The sequence below is a fragment of the Ammospiza caudacuta genome, chromosome 2, assembly GCF_027887145.1.
Source record: "Ammospiza caudacuta isolate bAmmCau1 chromosome 2, bAmmCau1.pri, whole genome shotgun sequence".
Classification (NCBI taxonomy): domain Eukaryota; kingdom Metazoa; phylum Chordata; class Aves; order Passeriformes; family Passerellidae; genus Ammospiza; species Ammospiza caudacuta.
In genome coordinates, this window is record NC_080594.1 from 50,120,529 (window position 1) to 50,145,782 (window position 25,254).

A 25,254-nucleotide genomic window follows, 5' to 3' on the forward strand; every position below is an offset into this window, starting at 1 on the left:
AGGGCCAACAACAGCAGGGACATTGCACAGCCCCACCACAAGCAACTGATGCAATCACTTCTCCTTTTGGAATACTCTCTCCTGCACCACAGAACACGGAGGCCATGTCACTTGTGAATATATTTGTGACTTATACTGCTCAATATCTGAGCCCATTCAGCCTCCACAATGCCAACTTGGTCCCAAACCTTGACAAAATCATAGCAAGTACATATAAAAGGTTGAAAGAAATCTGTCAGACTGATACGTAGCTGTTATGGACAGAGATGCCAGAAAAGAAAGGGTGCAGGTCAAAGGAGCTCCTCAACACTTTGGTGGTTACTAATCTGTACACGTGCTGTGCCCCCCGTGAGTAAAAGTCCACAATTAAGCATTCAAAGTATAAATTTTATTTCAATCCGGAATTTTTTCCCCAATAAAAACCTCCTGTAATAATTATTTGTATTCTGGCCCACATTCTTTCTGGATTATCAGACATGTCTATGAGAATCTTTCAAAGCCAGCAGTGTGCATTTTAAAATCAGACCTGTAGAGAGAGTGCAGTTATATTTTCATGTCACAGAGGTATAGGCACAGGTAGCACCTGCCCAGCCAGCATTGGCTGCTAACAGCCAGCACTGCACTGAAAGCACAATTCAAAAGTCCAATTCAAAAGCTCATTACATTTAACCAAGGAAAAATACATGTATACACTGAAAACAGTGTTCAGTCTGGCTTTGACTAGTGTAAATGACACGTATACAGCTTACAGGTCCACACTCGAGGCTTCTGATTAGTTTAAAATCTTCCATGTAACTGCACAGAGAAAACTGCAAATATTGACGTTTCTCTTTCAGATCAACCTCATTAACCAGCCCAACTCCTGTTTGTAGACAGGGTTGTGATCATTTGGCCACTTCTCAAAGGAAGACATACCAAAGATCTCTAAATTTGTTTCTTTCCCATCTCAGCAACTAACCTTCACTAAGGTACTAGCAGAGTTATCTCACCTAAACACCAGGTTAATTGCAGAAGGAAAAACTATATGCTTTGCGCTTAAAGAAAAACAAAGAAGAAAACAAAATCAAACAGCAAAATCTTGTAGCACACTAAGCACAGCCAAATGCTTACTGGATGCTAAAGCTACTGTACATATCTGAGAACTTCTATTGCAGGACTGAAAAAGGCCAAATACCATTTTAGACAGAAATCTGATTTCCTTTACTTCCTTTGAAGAACAGCATCACTGGTTGTTTACAGAAATTACTGATCAATCACAGCTACCCACAGAAAATAAAGGTTTATGAATTTAGTTACTTTTCCTAACACTATGAGAGAGAAGTCTTACATTCTCACAGCTCAGCCAGCAATTTTGATGTGACAAGTGGCCACTTTCATCTGGAGCTGCAGAAGACAAGGAACTCAAATCACATTCTAGTACATAGATGTGCTGGTTTGATTTTACTGTGATAGCCTGTATCTCCCACTCATACTATATTTTAATGATCCAAGGTACACAATACTTCCTCTACTTCAAGTTCCCCTTAAATGATTCCATCAACTCAAGAATTCAATCTTAAACTACATTTGGGGATTCTGATAATCCAATGATTTTCAAAAGCTGTGGTTTTCACGATATTTTCCTATAGATAGAAGCATTTAGGTTTAAGCAGCAACAGAGAATATGTGCAGAAAAACAAACATAAAATTAATGTAAGAATTAACTAATTTTCATATACTTAGATAACACATCTACATGAAAATAAAAAAATTGGTCAAAATTATAAAAACAAAAATATGTTTTGTAAGTGCTGAATAGAGAGTTGAAATCAGAAGGCAAAACACATACCTGGAGTTGCATATCAGCTGCAGCACACACCTTTTTGGATTCACACAGTCTTGACACCATGTTTTTTGGTAGTGGCTTGAAAAAAAACAAACAGGTCACATTTAGACTTATTGTTTATTTGTAAATTGTGTTTAAATAGCTAATTACTAAAAGAGGCTGAAGATACAAAAAAAACCCTCAGGGTACTAAAACACATTTGAAGTGCTTTGCATTGAGGAAGGAAATATTTTTTGAACAAAGCATTAAATGGCCAATTAAGATATCAGCATTAATCCACATAGCAAGACAGAAATCACTAAGCAAAATCTGTTTGTTTTTCTATAAATTAATTCCATATTCCCTTATATGCCTGTAAAAGATCTATTACTATTTTTAGACATAAAGAACAGACTGGGGCAGTTAAAGCCCTCCCACATCATATAACTCATAATACTGAGCTTAATAATACTGGGTTTTCATAACTTCAACTGAGACAGCATGAGACCTTCTGCCCTAACCCACATACAAATATTTAGTTGTACTGAACAGTAAATATATACCCTTTGAAATTTTTAACAAAGTTAAATTTATTCCACATCTATGGCAATAAAATTATCCATGTCACCACATACTGAAAAGTCAGAAACATTTTTCAAGTAATTATAAAAAAACCTTTTGACTTTCCATCCAGATGTCTGCAAAAACATCCAAAGACTTTTTAACGCCACATTTTTAAGAACATCTGTCTATGAATGCGTGACCTTACGCTTCTTCCACCGCTTGCTGAAGTTTTTCAAGAGATGTTTTTCCTAACAAACATTTTCTTTTTTTTTTCCCTAGCAGCTTCCTTAACCAAACAAATGGAATATAGTTAAAGTAACTGCATTTTTGCTAAAAAATTAAAAAGGTACTGAAAGTTGTACAACATGTATAGAGTTATGTTTAATATGTAGCATCTCTATGTTATAGAGATGCTAGGTAGTAAACTTGACTCTAAAATCACACCTATGCTTTTATAGTGTGTTGAAGGATTCAAGAAATAATCCAAGAAAGTCTACAGATATGGCAGAGCCATATGTTTAGATTCTATGCAAATTATATGAATTCCAGACAAGCAATGTTCACAGAATAAAGGCCAGCTCTATAGAAGGTACACCTAAGTGAAGAAATTTTATCAATTGACTCTAGAATCTCAAAGTTGAAGCAGGTAAGAAAAAGTCTCTGCTTGTGCAGCTGCTTTATGCAGTACTTGCTAAGGCTTCTAACCTCTTCTCCAAGTCAAAAGTTAGCTAGGTCAAGCATGGTATAGAGCCAGACAATTTAATAAGGCAGAAAATCAAAAGAATCAAGAAGGAAGTAAAAGTAAAATCAAGAAGAAAGTACAGGTCACTCTTATAACCACCTGTTGACAAAAAGGCAAAGGAGAAAAAATATTTATGTCTTTCTTAAATCTATCTGTGTTACTAACCTGGCTCAAAGATTGTGTTGTGATCATAATTCACAAGTCAAGTAGAATTTGGCACCAGAAAAACACTGCCAAAATTAGATTAAATTGAAAGAATTTAAGATGATAAAGAAGTCACCTATTTTTTCCAAAACACCTTTGGGATCTTAATATTTCAGGGAAGCAGAATTTGACTCCAGAGGGTTTTTCAAAGATCACATCTCCACTCCAAAGTACGTTTCTGTGAATGTCGTGCACACAGATACATTCAGGTCTTGAACTGGAGCATGTACTGTTTCAGGCAGTAGAAACTATTCCTCCTTGCTCCATTACAATCTCACACAGTTGCTTAATAAGCAGCTGAATTAATTTAAAAAAAGGTATCAGCATTCTTACTTCACTTCTCCTGAAAGATGAACTCTCTGGTAACACCAGAACAAGACTGTCATCTTCCATCTAAAAGAAAGACTTCACAGAGCTTTGCCTAAAACTATGTCATTGAATAACCATTCAATTTTTAAAATTTAAACACTACATGCTTTACTTTGAGTCCACTCTTCTATCCTTCTCCATTAAGTAACTTTAAGATCTTGGAATGAATTTTTCAGTTTTCATGGTGGCTAAAAGAAAAGAATTCTCTGCGTCCCAAAGCATGCTTAACTCCTTACTGTTGTGTAGTAATTGCAACAAACTGTAACTGTACTATCTGTGGGCTTATTCTTTCAATCATGTTAATACAATACTGTCTTTGTAATTCCATCTCTGTGAAAAATGAACTCAGTTCAAATTTGAACAGCTGAAACACTGGCCATTGTTCAAGAGAGCCTCCAAAGACACAAAAGCTTAAAATTATTTAGCTCAGACCTACCATGTATCTCTGCAGTTTACAAATGAAATTAAACAAAATCACAGTGATACAGAATGGCACCCATGCCCCAGACTGTCTAAGTGCTGCAATGTCCCCATTTTGGTAAGGCTTGACTTCATGAGCTTACCTGATTAATCCAACTTTAGTAACTAATAATTACAGTCCTCTCTATTTATTCATTTTATCTCAAGGATTTTTTTGTTTGAGTCATCTTTTGGATGAAAGGAAAACTAGGGTTGCTACTTTCTTGAAACAAATAGATTTGTTCTGGCCAGCTTTTTCAACTAAGTTCAAAAGACCTGCTCCTTCTGACAGGAGAGTTTGCAAGCTTTGTCACTCATCAACATTCAACAGCACAACCTTTCAAAAGAGACAGAAAGCAGAGACAAGCTTTCTATAACCTTCAAGATATTTTGGACCAGAACCTCATGATCTACATCTAAATGAGCTCTCATCTTGGAAGCTCTGCCCATCAATTTCTTTTCCTGCAATGCTACTAAAATACAATTTTCAACAGTTCAGATGTTTTAATAATCAAAACACCTCTTTCTCTTCCTCTTCCCACAAGCATAAGCACTGATTATAAGTGAGATCCTCAAAGACGAGTCCTTCTACAACTGACTTTTATAGCAATGGCTAATATGAGATTACACTGGCAAGTTTTTCTGATGCAATTATGCTCAGCAGGAATATTAGAAACCACACCACCTGAAGTTTCCATGCAAAAACTAGAGCACAGATGCAGCAATGCCAAAAAAAGGATGCTTTGAAAAATTATCTGCATTGCCTCCAACACAAACTGGGTCAGTAGCAAGTCCACCTTCTGCAAACATCCAGCAGAGCTGTGTGGTGTAGCTGGTGCAGAACACAGCTTTCTAGCAGCTTTCTAGCATAGAAAAGCTCGGTCTCTTAATTCATAAGAAGAAAATTAATGCATGTTCTCATAGAGAACAACATATTGATTAAATGGTTTCACAATTTTCACATTCTACCTTTTTTGTCCATTTTCCTTACTTCCCCTTGAAAAGGGGGTAAAGTGGACTCATTTTTTTCAAATAAATCAAAAACTGGAGAAACAAAAAAAAAAAAAAAAGAATTTCCTCTTTGCGCCACAAAAGAATTAATCAGGGAACAAGCAGAGAAATTAAGCCCCAAAAAGATCTTTGTGAAGTTGAAAATGTAAGAGAGATGGGATTTTAAAGTCTAACTACTTCATAACATATACACAACAGAAAAGATTGCTTCAATCTATTTATATTTAAATGACAAACGTGGAAATTCAATATCAGATTCTTAAAGTCAGCTTAGATGAACCAACATAAGCAAAAGCAGATTTATATATGTTGGATAATGGCTTAAAAATGCATTCTAAAATTTTTAAAAAGCAATTAAAAGGAAGGAATCTAACGCTCTCAAGAGCCACAGAGCAGTTTCAGGCTCTTCTCATCATCCAGCATAATCCATTCTTCAAGACTGGACTTTTACATCAAGCCTCTCTCAATTGCTGTCTGAAAAGGGAAGATTTCACCACCAATAAACAGAAGTAGTTTATGGAAATGCCAAATGGGACACAAAGTCTGGTTCTTAGCTTTTGCACTGAAACTAAACATGGTTTAGATTTGTCAAGTCATTTTGAAAATACAAAGCCATAAATAATGTTCTACAAATCTCTTTCAGATGTTTTAGTGAAGCTCATTCTCTGAACTTGTATGCAATCAGATTAACTCCATGCTGTTTAAACACTTCACGAACTTTATAGAGAACAAGAGAACATTACAAAGTCCTATTTCTGTATGTAGATTTAAATAGATAAATGATCAACACTCCTGAACTGAGTTTAATTCCCAGGTTGCAAAGAGACCTTTCTTAGTGCAATCAATTCTGCAGAAACAATTGCTCTCTTGAAAAGACAAAAAAAAAAAAAAAAAAGAAAAAAAAAAAAAAAGAAAAATTACAGAGCAAATTTCTCAGACAGTATCTATTAAACAGAAGTTAGATAGCATATTTTCCTAACTGTTCAATGGAGGCAAACATATTTCTACTTCCATAATACTGAAATGCACTGAATGCTTAGTACTGGATAAGAAGCTCCAATGAAGTATAACACTACACAACTTAGGAGGAATTTTTGAAATGTCTGTATAAATATAAATCATTCTGTATTACCATGTCTTAAAGTGACCACCAAAAGTCACCTTGCTCCAAAGAGCACTGCTTTCCAAACACCCCACAGAAAGCAGATCCTTGTAACAGACTGATAAAGAAGAACTTCATGTACGGTTTTAAAGCAGAAATTCATGACTAACAGAATCTAACTAATCCTACTATAATCCTAAATAGAGCAGTATATTTTTCATCACAAAATATTTCACTCACTGCCCTACACGGTGTTAAAAATGGAAATTTTGAAACACTGCAGATAATTTCCATTTATATCCATGATTGGTTATCTGAGCTTTATTTTAAGACAGACTTTAGAGAGTTCAATGACAAATGCTATTTTTGTCATAACTTACCTGTAATGATATTAAATCATTCCAAACAACTCGATTCACACAGAAGTTGTTTACCTACTATACCTTGTAGAAAAAAAAGGCTGAAAGTTTTAAACATGTAATTGGAATCTAGGATATAAGAACCTAGTATTCTTACACAGATTTACATTTATCTTTTTTGCAATGACAATATTAAATTTTTTTCTGAATAACTGAAATTGTACTACAAAAATAACTTTATCCATTGTTTATTTCTACTTTAAACATTATTAATTAATAACACATGTAAAGATGATTCTTTTCCTACAGACATTTTTTTTCCTATTTTCAAAATTTTACATTTTTTTCCCTACCTGTCCTGTTTTATAATGCCTTGCAAACTGGTTAACCACTCGATAGTCATTTGCAAAGTACTCCATCAGAATTGAGGGAACTTCAGCAAAATCAGTAGCACATCTGGTTCCTAGAGGTAGAATAATTGTACACATTAGCATCTGCTATTTTCACTAACAAATAGTTAACTCTTCCCAAAAGGTTTTGCAACTTTCAATTTGGACTTTTGGTGAACTTTAATGTTCTTTCATTTATTAAGTCAATATTTTATTTCCATTATTGTACATACTGCCAGAAAAGCTTCATTATAATCCTACACATTTTACTATAAATCACAAAGTAAAACAAAATATTTGAACAGCTGGGCGAGGCACCTTATAAAGCTCTGGATCACACCCTTTTTAAACTAAACCAGACTGTAGCCAAACTGGCCCTACATGAAACACCAAATCTATTTAAGTGTCCTAAACCTAAATTAAACTACAATGTAAATAAAACTCTGCCTTAATCCCATTCACAGTTACAAGTTTTAGCTTCCATCTGTTTGCTGAGCTTTCTTATGCTTTACATTAACCTCGCTTTATGACACCAAGTCATCCACTCAGAGAACACTCTTGCAGATTGAAGACGTGTTCTATGTACGCGCAATGAGGTAATATCTCAGCTATTACTATTTTCAAAAAGCCCTTTACCAAAAACCTTATTTACTCTAATCTTTATCAGCATCTTACCCAATGGAAGTGACTAAAAAGGGTAACACATTGCCAAATCAAAGCTGAATTTCTAATTTCTATATTAAAGTTAGCAATGGAAAAGTTGTTGCTTTCATAATGGACCCACTGGGTCACCACCTCTATCCTGGTCTACCAGAAACAATGCCAACATTCAGAATCAGTCTTAAATCTCAGTCTGCTTTTACTATTATTTGAAGACTGGTTTTTAAAATCACTCCTTTGACCTCTACAAACCTTTCTCTAATTGTTATTCTTAATTTATAATCTGTTTACACTCAGTGATTCAGACAGATAATGCTCTTTATTACAAATACCATTTATCACACTGGTTTTTACCTACTAAATAGAGGGAAACTATATTCTCTCTGAGCATCATTATCCAAAGACAAGATAAAGTCTAAGAAACTATCCATTCTAGTTCTCTGTACCTGCTGCAGTTTAAATTCACCTCCAGACTAGACACACAAAATGAACATGCCCATAGAACAAGAATATTCAGATGTTGTTTGGTTGAGTTTTACATAATATCTGCAGATTCGATACTGTATTCTCAAATCATCAAGGGTATAGAACTATTAAATGACAACCATTTTTGATTCATACTCTTTTTATTCTTCTGTTCTATCTTCTTTAATTTTTTTTTTTAATCTACACCCTTCTTCTGGAAATTAAACATTTCACTAAAACAAAAAAAAATCTCGACTATAACTTTCTTACCAGTGACATGTTGGTAGCGAGTTCTCCCCAGCATAGAATGCATAGCATGACCCATTTCATGGAACAGATTCTCCATCATGCCAGGACTCAGTAGCGTTGGTGCACCCCTTGCTGAATTGGGAAGGCTCAGCATAAGAACAACTACAGGTAGCTGGTACTCTCCATTTTCCTTTAGCCTGCCTCCTCGAACTGTAAAGTGACAGTCCTTTTCAAGGTAAAAACAAACATGGACAGCCAATGTCATTATATCAGTGATATTAAAACAATGATTAAATTAAACTAAACTGTTCAATCAAATCAGAACATATACTCAGCTACACAAGTAGAATTCAGTACTGCTACTGAACAACACTGTTCCTCCATCCTTACCATATACCTCAAATTCATAAAGAAATTACTTTATTCCATAAAGGAAAGGCTGTGTTGCTTCTAGAAAATAAAATTATTTCTTTATGTTTTAGAATTATCCAAACCGTTGAAACTTTCTAACAGGTATCACTAGTGACAAGAAATTTACTGATGTGTCAAATCCATAATGTACAGATTAAATTCTCTCCTCAACCTTCAGCAGTAACTTCTGTATAAAGTATACCACACAGCACTACTAGCATATTGTGAATTGCTAGCAAAAGAGTTATATATTTAACTAACGTAGATTTAAAGTTTGTCCACTCATCACCTCACTAAAGGTGGCAATTTGCAGATGCTTCTACTGAGTACTGAGTGAAGTGTGTACTGTTCTGCATCCTATTGCAAATATACTGGCACTAGGTAGTGACTGAGCCACAACAGTTAGAACCAGCTACAGTTTTAAAGAGAATTTAGAATAAAATTAGTTGAGTGTAAAGATTAGTAAGTATAAATGTCAGATTGTTTCTGTTTGTAAACAGTAGGCCAGAAAACAAGTGTTTAAACCTCTACCATTTCTCTAAACAGAGTTCTCTAAACATTTTGTAGCACTTGTTATTCTGTGCCACAGAGTCTGAGCTTAGCCTATTGGGTTTTTTTTAAATGAAAGCTTGCTCTAAAAAATATTTTACCTAAACTCACACATGAAGTTACAGACATTCTCTGTTTAAATTTATTTTAACATGAGGAAAGTTGTACTAAATTTATATTGAATGCAAATAACACTAATGCTACAGTTATTACTTTTATAAAACCCAAGCTGAAGTCAGATCATAAATGTTACCTGATGTGGTTTATCAGGTCGCTGGAAGAAGTCACAATAGATGTACCCTAGCAAACCTTCAGTTTCGTGAACAACAGCCTGAAGAAAAAAAAGGTATAATTTCTATAGAGAAAGCACTGATATTGTGCAAATTGAAGACGTAATATTCAAATCCCAAGACTTATAATGAAGAAATAACAAACAAACTGGGAATAATTAATATAAAATCTGTTCTTAATTTTAATTGAAAATAAATATATGGACAAAATTCACATATTGTATCTCAAACTACAGACATTTCTGCATTTCACTGAAAACTAGCTAGTCACAGATTAGTATTAAAAGTACTTTCTGTGTTCAAAAAGCCCACAAATGACAAACAGAAGTGATTTACCACAGAAATAAAAACAGAAAGAGTAAGGAGTAATTATAAATTGACCCACAGTATATAAAGAACAGCATCTCTTGCTGGAGGCTGAGGATAGAAGAGCAGTGGAGAAGATCTGGCAATGAATAACTGTAGGAAGACAACAGAGGAACTTGGGAACCTGATGAGTAAGCTACTGCCCAAGTTTTGATTTCTACCCTCCCCTAAAAAGAGGGCAGAAAAATAAAAATCAATCTCAAAGTAAAGACGACTTAAAGAGTAAAAAAAAATGAGGCAAAGACACACACCTCCAGCACTCTAGTCATCTAAGGTCATCTACAAACTGAAACTAAAACTAACAGGGCCCATTCAGAAAGGTGCAACAATAATCTCCAAACAGAAAATGTTTCTGATTCAGGCATCGTTGACACAGAGCTATAAAGGCTATAAAATACCAAACATCCAAAAGGCACTTAAAAAGATGATAAAGCTCTTGAGGTCTAACTTCAACTCAAATTAGACAACAGTTTGTGTTTTTGATAGGTATCCAAATATTTTTTTTTAAAAAGTTTGATTCATAGCTCACAGGAACACACTATCTTGATTATCTTCCCTTTGGTTTCAGATGCTGGGAACAAGAATACTTACCAACTTTCTAACATCTTCAGACCAAATCTCTCCTCTCTTTGTCTGTTCAGCATAGAGAGAGATCCCTAGAAGCTGACTGAACAAAGAGTTCAAACCTTCCATGCATGCCCCAAGAGAGAAAAATGGACAATACAAGCCAGGATCAATGTTGTACCTAAGGGAATACAAGAATCCCAAAACAGTCAGTCAGCAGAGCTACATAAACTACAGTACTCACCTTCAAGCCACAGGAAGTCTCAAAATACACCAGCTCAGCCCAAAGACCCTCAGTGAGCATGTTTGGCTTTATTTTTCAAATAGTGAAACCAAGTTACAGGCACAGTACTCTGCAGTACCTCAATTATTTCAAATAGAGATCCCAAATTCAACAGATGTTGACTATGATTTTGAGAAATGTGGTGAACATGCAGCCCAAACAGACCATGGCAACATGATGGGTGGCCAAGCAGTGGCTTCTGATACTCAAGAGGCCACTGGCACTTAAGTGCCTTTCCCATGCCAAGGCTGCATCGTGTGACTGATCAGAAAAACAAGCTGGCTTTGGCTGTGGTGTAAGCCAAATCCCCAGCTAGGGCAGGAAACCAACTGGTAAGCACTGCTGACTCTGCAGCCTTGCCTTTCACTGCAGCAACAGAAACACCAAGTAGACACAATCACCTCCCACACAAAAATCACACCTCAAGCTCTGGGGACTCTCTTGAACCATGCAGAAAATATCTTACAGCTGCAAGCCACCTGGAAATTTCAGTATGTGACATGGATTTCAAACATCGCCAACACAGCTTCCTGAGCCTAACCTCAACCAACCAGGTTCAAGATGTAGTACAGAAGATACTCATAGGGAGGAAGACATCATACATCTGCATGCATACACAGAATGAATAAAAAATTCAAAAAAGAGTTCAGAGATGTATGCAGTCTGCAGAAGGGTTTACACTCCCTGAGACTCTGACCCTAAAAAGTAAACACACTACAAGTGTATCAAGCAAATAAATGCTTTGCAAAATTACACCTTTCAGCAGCTGATCAGCACCACACAACTCTTTTGAGACAATAGCAAAATCAGAACTGGAATCTGCTTGTAGCTGTGTGTGCACCCCAAATGGCAAAAAATACTCTTGTCTCATTTCACATACAAAGCCCAAGCATTATTTTATGCTATTTTCTAGGGTCTGAGAGTAAAGACTGTTTAACTCTAGACAATCACAGTCACTGGAATTTAAACATGCATCAGCTAGACTACAATAGCTGGACACCAAATATGAGAACCATGCTGGTTTAAGGCCTGGGATCAAAAGGCTTAGTTACAGACTAGCTGTGAAAGCACCAGATAGTCCCTACCCACACACCTACCCTTCCTTCCTTCCCACTCCCACAGAGAAGACGTGAAAAAGAAACCCACTGGGGATACTTCATTTGCTGAAGTGCTGCTTACAACTGCAGCTCTGATTCACTGATGGGCATCACTGAGCTGTGAGGCACAGCAGGGTGGGGTTACTCCTCTAAGCCATGATATAGTGATGTACAAGATTTTGCTTATTTTCACACCACAAATGCAAGAAGCTAAAGTCGTGTATTCCATTCTATTTTAAACTATACTAGAACATAGAAAATAAAGCAGATTTTGCTTCTACCATACAAACATAGTTTTTCAAGAACTTCACACTTAAATTCACACACTGCATGCTTCCATGTACATGTTTTCCCTCTTACTCAAAAAGTCATTACACCCAAGGAATAAACATGATATAAATCACTTTAGATCAAGTTAGATAGAAAGACTGAAAGCAAGTCTCTAAAAGAAGGCAGAAGAGATGAGTTAATTTTCATACAACCACAGAAATTTGGAGTACAAAGGACATTGATTGACACAGAGAACTGTCCCTTCCACTGCAACATACAGAATTACAGGGTATGTGTTGAATATCCTAAGAATTTTTAAGTCAGTAATTCTTAAGAATTGAATGCTTTCAACAGTGGCCCTTTTGGGAAAGCTTTAGCAGGTAAATCTCAGATGTCTCCATACTTTTATAGAATCACCCAGTGATTGCCTTCTTGCCAGACTGTTACCATTAAAACGGAAACACACCACTAAGTGCTTCAGACCTCCTGATTCTGCTCTGAAGCTCTCCCTGCATACAGACTACAAGACCAGTTAAAACGCCCCATCTTTGACAGCAAATCATAACAACCTCCATAATAGTTTAGAACTGTTTTTTGTCATATCACTTTAAATCTTGTACCATCATCCCACATGGCACTATGAATAGTAAGCTGTAATTCAAAGAATTGCTTCTTTAACTAATATCTGGCTACAAAAGTACTGTCTCAATACACACCACAGACAAGCTCAAGTGTCTTCACTGCACAAGGGCTCTTTGCAGGGCGTTTTGCTGAGTGCATTTCAATCAGTCCTGCCAAATCTATGCTTATTTGCAAAGCCTGCACACCCTCCTCCCCCCAGACATCCAGTATCATCCAGGATTCCTGTGCTATTTCCTCCCTGCCCAGTGGGAGAAGAGAGACAAGCATACAAGGTATTTCAGGAAGAAACATATGATACAGTACTACAAACACAGACTTCAGTAAATCAAAATTTAACACTACCAACAGCTCACATTCATAACAAAACATCAGATTTTCACAGCTGCAGGAAACTAAAACATGTTACTCCCAACAGTGAGTTCAGCTGCAGGATAAGAGAACATGAAAACAATAAGAAACTAAAGAATAGCCCCTTGAAAATACTTCATGAAATTAGACAACTTTTACACAAGAAATAAGAAAAATCAAAAGATGTGTAGAGACTGCTCAAAATTTTCTAAGAGCAGAATTTTTTTTTGATGGACCAGCTAACCCCAGAAACCATTTCCAAGTACATGAAAGACAAGAAAGTCACCAGAAGCAGTCAGTATAGATTCAGCAAAGACAAGTCATGGTTAAAAAGACTTGATAACTTTATGTAATGAAATAACTGGCCTGGCAGAAAAGGGGAGAGCAGTGCACATCACCTCCTTGGACTTCAGTGAGCCCTTTGACACTGTCTCCCATCAGATGCTCACAGAGAAGCTGTCAATGTATGGGCTGGATGAGCAGACAGAAAAGTGACTGAATGGCAGGGCTCAGAGGGTGATCAGTGCCACAAAGGCTGCTTGGAGGCCAAGGACCAGCAGTGTGCTCCAGGGGTCAGTACTTGGTCCAGTCCTGTCCTGTCCAGTCATTGGCAGGTAACACCAAACTGTCATCCAAACTGGAAGCAGTGGCCGATATGTCACAGGGTCTTGTTTCCATCCACTGGGACCTTTACAGGCTTACAGGATAAATGAGCTGACAGGAATTTCAAGAACTTCTCCACTGCACCTGGGGAGAACAACTCCAGGCACCAGTATGTGCTGGGGGACACCCAGACCCAGCAAGAAAGGAGTTTTGCAGACAGCGACCAGGGGGTCCTGGTGGACACCAAGTTAAGCACCGGCTAGTGAGGGACCCTTGCCACAAAGAAGGTGACCAGCACCTTGGGTGCATTAGGAAGAGCATGGCCAGCAGGCTGGGGGAGGTGACCCTTCTGCTCTACTCAGCACTGTGTCCCGTGTTGAAGTGCTGTGCCCAGTGCTCAGCTCATCAGGAAGAGAGGCACAGCCACACTGTTGTGCCTGGGAAAGAGAAGGCTCAGAGGGATCTTAATAAGGAGTACAAATTCCCGAAGGAAGGGTGCAAAGAGGAGAGAGCCAGGCTTTTCTCAGTGCTGTCCAGTGACAGAACCAGAGGCAATGGGCACAGAAAGGAACACAGGATGTTGCATCTTAACATCAGCAAACATTTTTCCCCCAGTGAGGATTAGCAAGCACTGGCACAGGTTATCCTTAGAAGCTACAAAGTCTTGCAACTTGGAGATACTGAAAAAGGTGCCTGGACATGATCATGGACACTCAGCTCTAGGAGACTCTGCTTTAGCAGGGGGCTGGACCACATGACCTCCAGAGAAAATTTCCAACTCCAACTACTTTGTGAAGACGTCATGGAACCTAGGACTAAGAGCACACAGCTGCAGTATGAGATAGATTCCAGCTTTATCAGAGGAATACAATGTTTCATACTGAACACAAAGGATTACCACTTTCAGTTGAAATACTGGATTAATGTGTTTGCTGGAGGGGTGGAACACAACAACCTCTGAAACGAAGTTTGATTTCATTTCAGTCAAATACAAAAATATGTACTAGTAGGACAAAGCAATGATATTTCTTCATGGATAGAACAGCTGACACTTATATATTGCAGGGAGAAGATCAATGCCTACTTCTCATTCTCAGCACTCCTTGAACATGCACAATGTCCCCATGACCCCACCCCAGGATGAAAAGTATGTGAAGAAGGTCTTCTGATAAATACTTTGTAATATACTGTCACTGTCCAAAGTGGGGAGAGGGGGTGGGGTGGTGGCAGTCTGGAATAGTTTTGTCCTTTGAAAAAAGCATGATACTTATCCACCCCCTCAGAAAAATAGTAGCAACAGACTATAATGCCTTAAGGCAGACTCCACAGAGGAACTAACCCTGCTACTCTGGCTAATATTTGAAGACGTCGCAATCTTGACATTTTGAGTACAATGAGGTCCTGACTAAACAACCACTTTAATAGAAACTACACAAAGTTAATGTCAGTCCCTTCTGCTAGAACATTGCCAGGATCAAACCTCTCCCACATTTAATGAAAGATGTATGTTAATGTTCTTCTTGCCAATGGAAAATTGAAAAAAGTTTTGATAAACAACATTTTTTATAAAGAATGCCAAAACAAAAATGTTTCTACTTCTGATCTCAATTGTCCATTTCTGCCTTGCCTATTACACCAGTGGGCAAAAAAAAAAAAATCAAAGCAGAAGATATTGAAAAACCCTCAAATACCACTAGTGTCTTATGCCACAGATTCAATATTTAACTTACTTCTGGACACACCTGGCAGCAGTCAGCAGAGATTATTATACCTTGAGTTATCTGGCATCCACTGTTTGCTAGCCAATGCAATGTCCTAGGAGTTATGCAGAAAGGAGTTAAAACCCATAATATAGTGCAATTATCACAATCAGATTATAATAACCAATAATACTTCAAAATGAGTACTGGGTAATGAAAAAAAAAGCTACTCCTCCAAAAAGTGTGTATTACATCTTCAAAAATCTTTGTCTAAATACCCATATATACCCACTAAGCAGTAAACATTCCAGACACCAAAACACAGATCTAATTCCCAAGTTTTGAATTTGGTCCTACCTCATACATGAACTCTATTTTCACAAATTAAGAACAACCAACTCTAAGTGAAGAAAACCTAACCCCAAAGTTGCACTGATTCCAGGAAAACTTTCTTTTTGGGCTTACTTAGGAACAGCAATTAGCTGAAACCTCAGCTGTCTGAAACTGATGTTCTATAACCAAAACCTCAGCTCCTGGAATTAGTACTGATAGATGATCTTGCCTTTCAGTGGCAAGAGCAAGCATATGACTGACTCTTTTCTGAGCCCCCACCTTCAAGATTTAATGCTACTCACTGAAACATAAAATGTGTAACACTAGGTAAGATTAGAAGACAATGGGGAAAAGGGGAAAATTGAAAAGATTTGAACCTTCCCCAAAAGTAAAAATACTCAATGAACAGAACAGGAAATGCTGCAATCTCTACTAGTTCTCTAAAACTTAAATCTGGCATATGGGTGTGGGTAGGAAACTATTTGGAAGAGTTTACAAAGTAGATGCTCCCTTGTTGAAGATTCTTGGTTGATTTCAGACACTCAAATGGTAGCAGTCATTAGCAACTTCATTGTTTCCAGACGACAAGAAAAAAGCATCTGTTAGTTGGCAAATGATTACCCAATCTCAGTTACTGACAGCTTCATCTCTTAGTGGGACTGCAAGAACACATTTCCCAGGCACAGTATTTTGGCATTCAAATTCATACAAATTTAAAAACACGGTAGCTCAACTTTGGGCAGCAATGGGGACTGTGACTGTGACAGCAATCGAAACATCTCTTCCCTCAGTCCTTTCAAAGAAAATTCTCATGCTGTTAAAGGGTCTCAGGTTGTATCTTCAAAACACACTCTGAGCTGGGCTAGATTTTGTAAAAGACCACATAAAACTTTAAGATGAAGACTTCTCTCAATACACTCCTTTAGCATTTTAAATTACCCAATAACAAAGACAGAACTTGTCTGTGTAGGATGCAGAGCCTTTTTGAGAGCTGATCCAAGACTGTAAAATTAATTTATCCTGAAGCTAAAAGGAAAACTCAAAGTTCTCCATCTTCTATCCCAGGTGTATGGTGCCTCTTTGATCCCTATTCTTTCAAACAAGAAACCAAGTGTATTTGTAAATGCAGACTAAAGCTTCCCAACAAAACCCTACCAAAACCAAGGCATTCCTGCCTTGGCAAGAGGTTGGACTAGATTATCTCCAGAGGTCTCTTTCAACTCTAACAATTCTGGGATTCCACCACATATTACTTTTCAATCAACAGAATGAAAGTACAACTTCAGTCAATGAATTAGCTGATATTGACTGACTCTACATGAAAAGGAGCAGAATTTCCAAAGTGCTTTAGCTTAGCCTGCCCTTGAGATGCTCACTAGCCTGAGTAAAGCTATCTTCATAATCTACATGTTAATAAATGCTGATGACCCTACTGTGCATATAATTGTTTTTATTACACTACATGTTAAAGCAGCAACCAAACTAAGACTCACTTTATGCACGATTTTCAAGCTGTTATCTAACTGTAAGCTTGAACAGTTGTACAGCTTTGTGACTTCTATTTAAAACAAATAGTAAAAAATTGAAATAAAACTGCAAGAAGCAGCTGCTTTATTATGAGCACACTCTTTGGCAAGCAGCCTCCACATTTATTCAGACAAGTTATGATTTTATCTCCAACAGGAAGTGCACTCAAGTATTTTTGGGAAAAGAAATCAGAAAGGAAATTATCATGACCCACAATGAACTACACTAACAGGCACTCTGCTACCAGTAAAACTTCTGCTAAGGGTTACTGCTACTAGGAAGAAAGGTTAATGTTCGGGAGACAGACAGCATTTAGTGACAATAACTACTGCAAAGGAGACCTGGAAGACAGGTTCTCTTGTTTGCTGTAATATGCAGCCCCAGAAGAGCAGACAGACTCTTCTGCACATGGCAGAGTAAGATCACCAGAAAGACACTGTACTGCTGTCTCCAAAGCTGGCAAACACATGGAAACATGGTTACAGTATTTCCTAAGGAAGAAAAAGGATTCAGGGCAGCTAAGCAAGCCAGGGCAAGAATCAAACACCCTGTCTGGATACCCTTTTGCTTAAAATGTGAGTTCTGGGCCTTAGGATACCCATGTCACCAGAGAAGGCAGACACAAACATTACGACACTTTCAAGCTTCATAAGGTACCAGTCAGAGGTAACTAGCACAAGTCTAGAGCTCAGCTATGAGCTCTTGCTTCTTGCTGGAACTTAGGCTTCTCTGTTGTATAGTTGGATCCCAAAAGGATGAAAAGCACAGTACTTTCTATGGGAATTTGCCTTTGAAAATGCAGGCAAAATAGATGGATCTCAGATGGTGTTAACTTTGCAGAGAACTATATACTCCAGTCAAAAAGATTTCTTACCATGTAAGATTTCCTCTAGCATATCCCCAGTAAAAAAAAACACAGGTATGGATTGACTTTTGATATTTGCAATTTGCTCTGCTACAAAAAGATTTTCCCAACTACCCTTGAACTTGAGCACATAAATTTTTCTTAAGCCATTATGTGAAACTTAAAGGATCTGAATGTAATTCTGGAAGAACAGGAAAAGGAAATATCAAAACTTCTATCCGTTACAGACATACACACACCCATCAGAAAACACAATGATCAATCTAAAAGAAGACTTCCTGAAATCAAGGATTTTGTACATGCCTAGATATTAATAATTTATTTTTAAAAGGTTGCTTTTAGTTTTGATGTAGGAAAGATAGCATTTATGTAAAAAAAAGGGGACAGCAACACACATTCACCCTGCATAAATCAGTAACAGTATCAACAAATATATACATGAACTCCTCTACAATGGAAAAGAATATTTTCCTCTGTGCCAAACTTTCAGTTAAACTGCTTTGACTTAAGAAAGATAAAAATCAAGACTCAGAGGTCCCTTTTATTGTAATAATGAACATTAAATTAATTGTTTCTCTTGTAGAATTGCATAACTCTCATGCTTACATGTCGAAAACTGTGAAAGACTGAAACACAAACTTGAACATAATAGGTTTGCTCTGTATTCACTTTGCATATTGCAGTAACTTAATTCACTCTGAACATCTGATTTCAAATGCCAAAGCATTTGTATTTCTAACAAAGCCCAAGAAATAATGAAAATTCTCATATATTCTATGTCAGAATGTGAGCTAAGTAACTTTACAAAGAGTAATCTCAGCAGCCTCCTAACAAAAGTAGAAATATCAAAGAAAGCTGTAGTTTCTTTAATGTAAATTCCTACTTCTTATTAAAGGATAAACTACATTTAAGAAATCCAGACACTTTACTTTCACAGTTTGCAGCCCAGCAGTATTTTTAAGAGAAGCAAAGTAGCCAAACCAATTAAAAAAACGATTATAAAAAGAAGTTAACTGACACAATGAGGTTTGGTTATTCTTCAAGAACAGCAGGCTTCAAACAAAAAGGCTGTGCCTCTGTGAGAAACAAAGATGTAGTATGTGATTATAAATAATTATTTCTAAGCTTCTGTGACTTCACTGAGTCTAAATAAAATGCAGACTCCTAAAATCACTTTCATTTAAGCTGTGTCTATGGAATGAGGCTAAGACTGTTTTGTGCAACATGACTTTCATCTATTCTATTAAGAATGCTTTTTATGAAATTGAACATTAGGGATATTTGAATCAGGATCACTGCTCTTCAGAACACAAGCATTCAGACTCAACAATTGCAAATTAGCTGCCAGGCAAAAATTCTTATCGGTGGCTATTATATGTAGTCCCTGATATATCCTGACCTCTTTGGGGGTTTTTGTGAGAAAAATTATTATCCTGTTGATATCCACAAAAATATAGACGACAAAGTTAACTATCTCTAATAAAACCCATCCTGTCAAAACTTTCAAAAAAACTTGAAAAGATCTTGTTAGTAAAGATAAAAGTAAGATGAACCCCTCAGGTTAACTTGAAGAGATCAAGACCAGGAAAACCCCTTCCAATTTTCATTACATGCCAGACTATGAAACTTAATTCTTTACCTAAAGGGAGGCTCTGAACCGTGATTTATAGAAGACTCTGGACTTCTTAAAAATAATAACAATAATAATAATAATAGAATGCCTTTGTACTCTCATCAACTATAAAGTAGCACCTGTATTTCACATTCCTTTTTTCTTTCTGCTAATTGTACTTCCTAGAATATTTTGGAGGAGGTCAAGGGGTACTTTAGAATATTGGTATCAACACTGCACACAACTTTTAGATTTGATTTAGTTTTCAAATCAACAATTTCTTTGTTCTTCCACAATGTTTTGAATAAAGAAATAATTCTTGAAAGTTGAATTCTGCTTTACAGCAATGCTTTTCAGTAACTTTCAGATTTTCCTCCAAAAATCTTAATCCACCAGCTTTAGTGACTAGTGAGTTAAAGTAGACTTTCTACACCTCCATTAGTTGATTTAACAGAAGGGATGCCTTAGCTTTCTTACAAATAGTTTGTTACATGAAGTTCTCCTCTCTGAGCACTTTGGTTGAAAGATTTCCTAGTTACATTTTGCATTAGTTTTCCACTTCAGCTTTCAAATTGAACAGTGACAGTTTTCTCACAAGTTCTGCAAAAAGTCTGGGCTATACTTCCACATGGCATTCCCAAGAGAGAACAGTCTTTCATAAAACTAAAAATAATTTTACAAAAAGCAGCCATGAACAAGTTTCTTTACTAGTAACTTGCAAACCTCAATATTAATTGCAGCTTTTAGGAACTTGTGAAACATCCAGTCACATTTTCATACCTTGGTACTTGGTAAGCCTCTGAAAAAACCCAGAAATGGTGCACACCCTCCCCTGAAGCCAGTAAACCATGTATAATTCCAACAAGAAAGGAAGTGATTTATTCCTAATCTCTGCTAAACTGGCACCCCCGGATCCAAAATGCCTGCAGCTGTCATGGTGGCTTCTCTTTCCTACACATCAGGAAACAAACTTATTTTTGCATTGATCTGTAAGTACTCTGCAAGCACATCACAGCTTCAAGTGGAATAAGACCTGGGACATTTTGGCAAAAATCCTAACAGTGAATTATAACCAGTGAAGTCAACTCAGCCTGGCAAGAACCACAGGTTAAGGAAACAGAAGTCAATACCAAATACACAAAGCTCACTGCTGATGGTTCTGAAGAACACTTCTGCACCTCTGTCAGAAGTGACTAAGCACAGCCAATCCTACCTTCAAGGCAAATGGCTGACCTCAAAAAGTCTCTCACAGCATGTTGTGGTGATTTTCTGTTGTGTTTTCTTCTCTGACCTGGAAGAAGTCAGCAGGACTACCACATCTTTGCAAGATCAGGGCCCTGAGAATTACAGCTGCACTTACTGAAAAGTAATGCAATTTAATTAATACTTGGGTACTTGTCTGCACTAAAATGCAAAATTATTATTTTTATAATATACATATTAGACAGCTTCTTACTTGTTAGACGCCGAAGCATGTCCTAGCATTCACTGGTTTATTACCCTTAGCCTGCCAAAATTCTTGAGGTTCTCCTAATTACTCTATCTTCTTTTAAGACACTACTATCATGAATTTCAGACTTTTGTCTCTTGTTTCTCTTAAAAGTACATTTATACCGACATGTATTTTCCCTGCCTCTTAAACTACAGCTACAAAAACATTACACTGTCTTAAGTGTAGGTTTAAAGCCAGAGAGGCTACTTAACATAGGCTGGGGAAGAAAAAAAAAAAAGGAACATATCCTGTTCCCATCAACAGGAGGCTTACACTTTTGAAGTAGGATCAAGTTTCCAGGGAAAAGACTTGGTGAAAGCTGACAGAAACAAAATTGTTGGGGCCGGGTTTAGACAGAACAACCGCAACGCAGCGGCTTGAGTCTGGAGCGCCTCCTGCTGTTCCAGGGACAGAACAGCAGCGACGGTCGGGAACGACGAGAAAAGAAGTGACAAAAACCAACCCGATGCGACAGCAAACAGCATCAAAACTCTACAGTTCAAACGCATGAGGGCATTCTGCATCCTTCAGAAGTAAACATCTACCTCTCAGAACTAGTTATTAGAAATCTGGTGAAGGATTTGTTTCTTTAATACTGCTACAGTAAAGACTAAATGTATATTTACTAGACAAAATATATACATAAATTTAAAATGCACAACATGCTGCAAATATAAAATAGACACATTAAAAACATATCACGAGTTTTAGAGTCATGTGAGATGTAGCTGGTCAAAACCTGGAGGACTAAAGAGGAATGGCTGAATAGGCCAACATTTTCCAGCAGACATACAGTCCCATCGAATATTTCTTGCACCCCCTAGTGCTGAGTTACTTCATTAAGAACTGAATCCCCATAGTCTCTTTCTTTATACCTGCATTTGTAAAGATAATCTGCATCTCATGTACCTGACAATACCTAGAAAATTATGAGTCTGTACTTCATCTGGAGCCACGGTGACAGCATTAGTCCAAAGGGAATACTCAAAAACATATATTTGCTGCCCTATCAACAAAAATGTTTTACTAAGCAGAAGAAAAGAGAATTTCCTAATACAAAAACCTACCATGCAAACTACTACTGAGTCCCAAAACATGAGAGACAAATACATAAGCCATGCTATGTGCACAGCACTACTACAAATACAACCATGGCATTTCTGTTAAAGACCTAAAGCTAAAAGTAAATTTCTTCCAAAAGAAAGAAACCCTTGGAGAACAAAAAAAAAATCTAACAGACTAAATAAAGAACAGGAGAAATGCATGACAGTTAAGTGCATCTTGTTTAAAAATATATTTTGTGATTCCAAGATGAAAATATGCAAAACATAAAAGGACATAAGTAAAAATAAATTATTTATTGAGCTTATAAATAAAAAAAAGAAAAACAATATTTTAAAAGCATTCCATAATTTTCCTATGGAAAAAACCAACCAACCAAGGAAAATAACATCACTTTTCCTTAGATGAATAATTTAATACTATGAGATAACTGGCTCCGTTAAAAAAGGAGTAACAACAAATAGCCAAAAGTCAAACTGCAGCCAAACATCAAGGTTTGTGTGACAGATACAGTTCTCATCTTCCAGTTACAAAAGTGCTTAACTGAACATACCATAGTATCCACAGGGCATTCAAGAAGGGATGTGGTCAAACAAGGAAAGTACAAATAGAAGATAAAGAATAGGAGATTCCCATTTGGGCAACAGGGCATTTAGGGCAGAGACATGACAAGGTATATTCTCATCCTGCCTAGTTTCACTCATAGAGCACAGTCTTTGAGACTGTGCAGGGGAGTAGTGAGTTTTACTTTTCAGAGCTGATTACCCAGTGTCCAGTATCCTGTTAACCACCCACAATATGAGCAGAATAAATGTAAGGCCTTGTTCAGGCAGTTAGATCAAACACTTTTTCCAAAGACAGGCAACTATCCAGAAAACAGGCCCATGAAAGATCTACACTCTTGTGTTAAAGCAAAGCAGCTTTGCACACAATGGAAAGGAAAACTACTTTTTCCCCCCCATCTTGCAGATGCTCGTATATCTGCCAGAAACAAATAGTCCTACCCAAGCTGGAGGGAGAAAAACATTGGGCCCCAATCCTGGATTGTAAGCAGGGAGGCCCTACACACATTCAGGAGACTCTTCACACTGACCCAACTTTCAGACTTAGTGCCTGAATACAAAAAAATAGGAAAGATACACTGCCAATGTCTAGGTCTGTTTTACCTGCAGCTCTCCCTTCACAAAGACACCATGCAATTCTTAAAGTAACTTAATTGGGTCTCTTACAAAGCCCTCCAAGGAAAGGAAATATTTTTCTTTCTAATGCCAAAAAGAGCAGAATAATCTACTTGTGATCATCAGCAACTCAACCATGAGATGGTTAGCTTCATGAGGAGATCTAAGAAGGACAGTAAGACCACTAAGACTAAGGACAATCAGCACCAGAAGACTCTTCCAGGACAAGTGAAAAACACAGTGCCTTCTACACCTAATGCTCTAACCATTATGGCACACACCAATTCTGAAAACGACGAGGCCAGCTTCTAGCAATCCTTTCATGCTGTCTATACTACCGCAGCTTTCTGATCCAGAGTAAACTACTATTTTAATCAGATACATCCAGTCTATGTTTGTTTAAAAACCAAAAAACTGTAAATCTGCAGTGAAGGAAGAATTTTTATCTAAACCCCCTTGTGAGAGCATCACATCTTTCAATTATCTTTTCCAACAGAAACCTCAAAGGTCACTGCTGCTGATCTAATAAAGGCAACATGCAGGGCTTACATCTTTCAGAGCTGACATCTCATTATGTGCAAAGGCCCTGTGCACTATTTAAGTCTGTGTAAAAGATTTATTTCCCAGTCTTTGCAAGAGAGATAAGAATGAATTCTATCCATAAACAGTAAAGATTTACAGAGGGAGTTGCTATTTCAAGTCCGCAAAAGAGGATGAACTTGCACATTCAGTAAGAAACACAATGAAGATAAAATATGAAGTTGAATTGTATTCAGGGTTCAAAATTTATTTTTAAGCATTAGTACAGCCCAGCTAAGAACTAAAAGCAAAACAAGAATAAGGATTTTCTATCAGTTCTAGAATTGCTTCGTCCTCTTTTATCTTCAAAGAGGGCAAATATTTCCTTGCAAAACAACACAGGAGCCAAAAACTTGTACCGACATTGGAGCAGTAACTAAAAAATATTACAAACAACTCTCCCACCAGATAATATTTATTTTTTCATCTAGAGGTACATCTTCAAAGAAAGAAATCCTGTTTATGTTGAGGACTTTCTTTGTCTTTATTGCAAGGACACTCATTTACATTACAATCAGGAACATAAGGAGCTTACCTCTCAGCACGAAGGACTCCACTGTAATAGGGGTGATCCCATGGCATCAGCATCTGAAAGAGAATTCCAGCTTATAATTACAATAACAGACAACAAGTGAACCCAGAGTAAAAGTTTTGTTTCACTTGAGTATTTTTGCAGTTTCACTAAGTCACAGAATTTTGAAAAGTAATCTGAAACAGTTAGGGCTCAATCCAAAAATAGCATCATATATCATAACCTGAAAACTTTTTAAACACTTCTTGAAGATTGGTCTTCTTCTTATTCAACTATATGATAGGACTTCATACCAGATTTCAAGAAATACACTCAGTTCAAATAAAAAGATAAATCTAGATATGTACAGCATTAAGATACATTCAATGTAGTACACAAACTGGTCTTGAATCTAACCTAAAGTAAAACCTTTATTTATCAAATGAGTCAATTAATTCAAAGCAAAGTGATAGTCCCTTTCACAGCTTTATGTTTTTCTTATCTCAGTATCACTTCGTATAAACCAACAGCAAATACTCAGTATTTAGTTTTAATACAGCAACTAAGTGGTCAGAAAGCATTTGAAGCCAGTAGA

At 37.0% G+C, this 25,254-nt stretch overlaps 1 protein-coding gene across 1 annotated transcript in view; it reads right to left on the minus strand.

Annotated features, from left to right (window-relative positions):
- Positions 1–25,254, minus strand: part of MIPEP (mitochondrial intermediate peptidase) — a 64,267-nt gene that overhangs the window by 25,713 nt on the left and 13,300 nt on the right. Inside the window, exons 10-15 of the mRNA XM_058825475.1 lie at positions 24,684–24,736; positions 10,585–10,738; positions 9,591–9,668; positions 8,399–8,603; positions 6,968–7,077; positions 1,829–1,903 (exon numbers count right to left, since the gene is read on the minus strand). Of these exons, the coding sequence (XP_058681458.1) occupies positions 1,829–1,903; positions 6,968–7,077; positions 8,399–8,603; positions 9,591–9,668; positions 10,585–10,738; positions 24,684–24,736 (675 nt within the window). The remainder of the gene's footprint in view (positions 1–1,828; positions 1,904–6,967; positions 7,078–8,398; positions 8,604–9,590; positions 9,669–10,584; positions 10,739–24,683; positions 24,737–25,254) is intronic.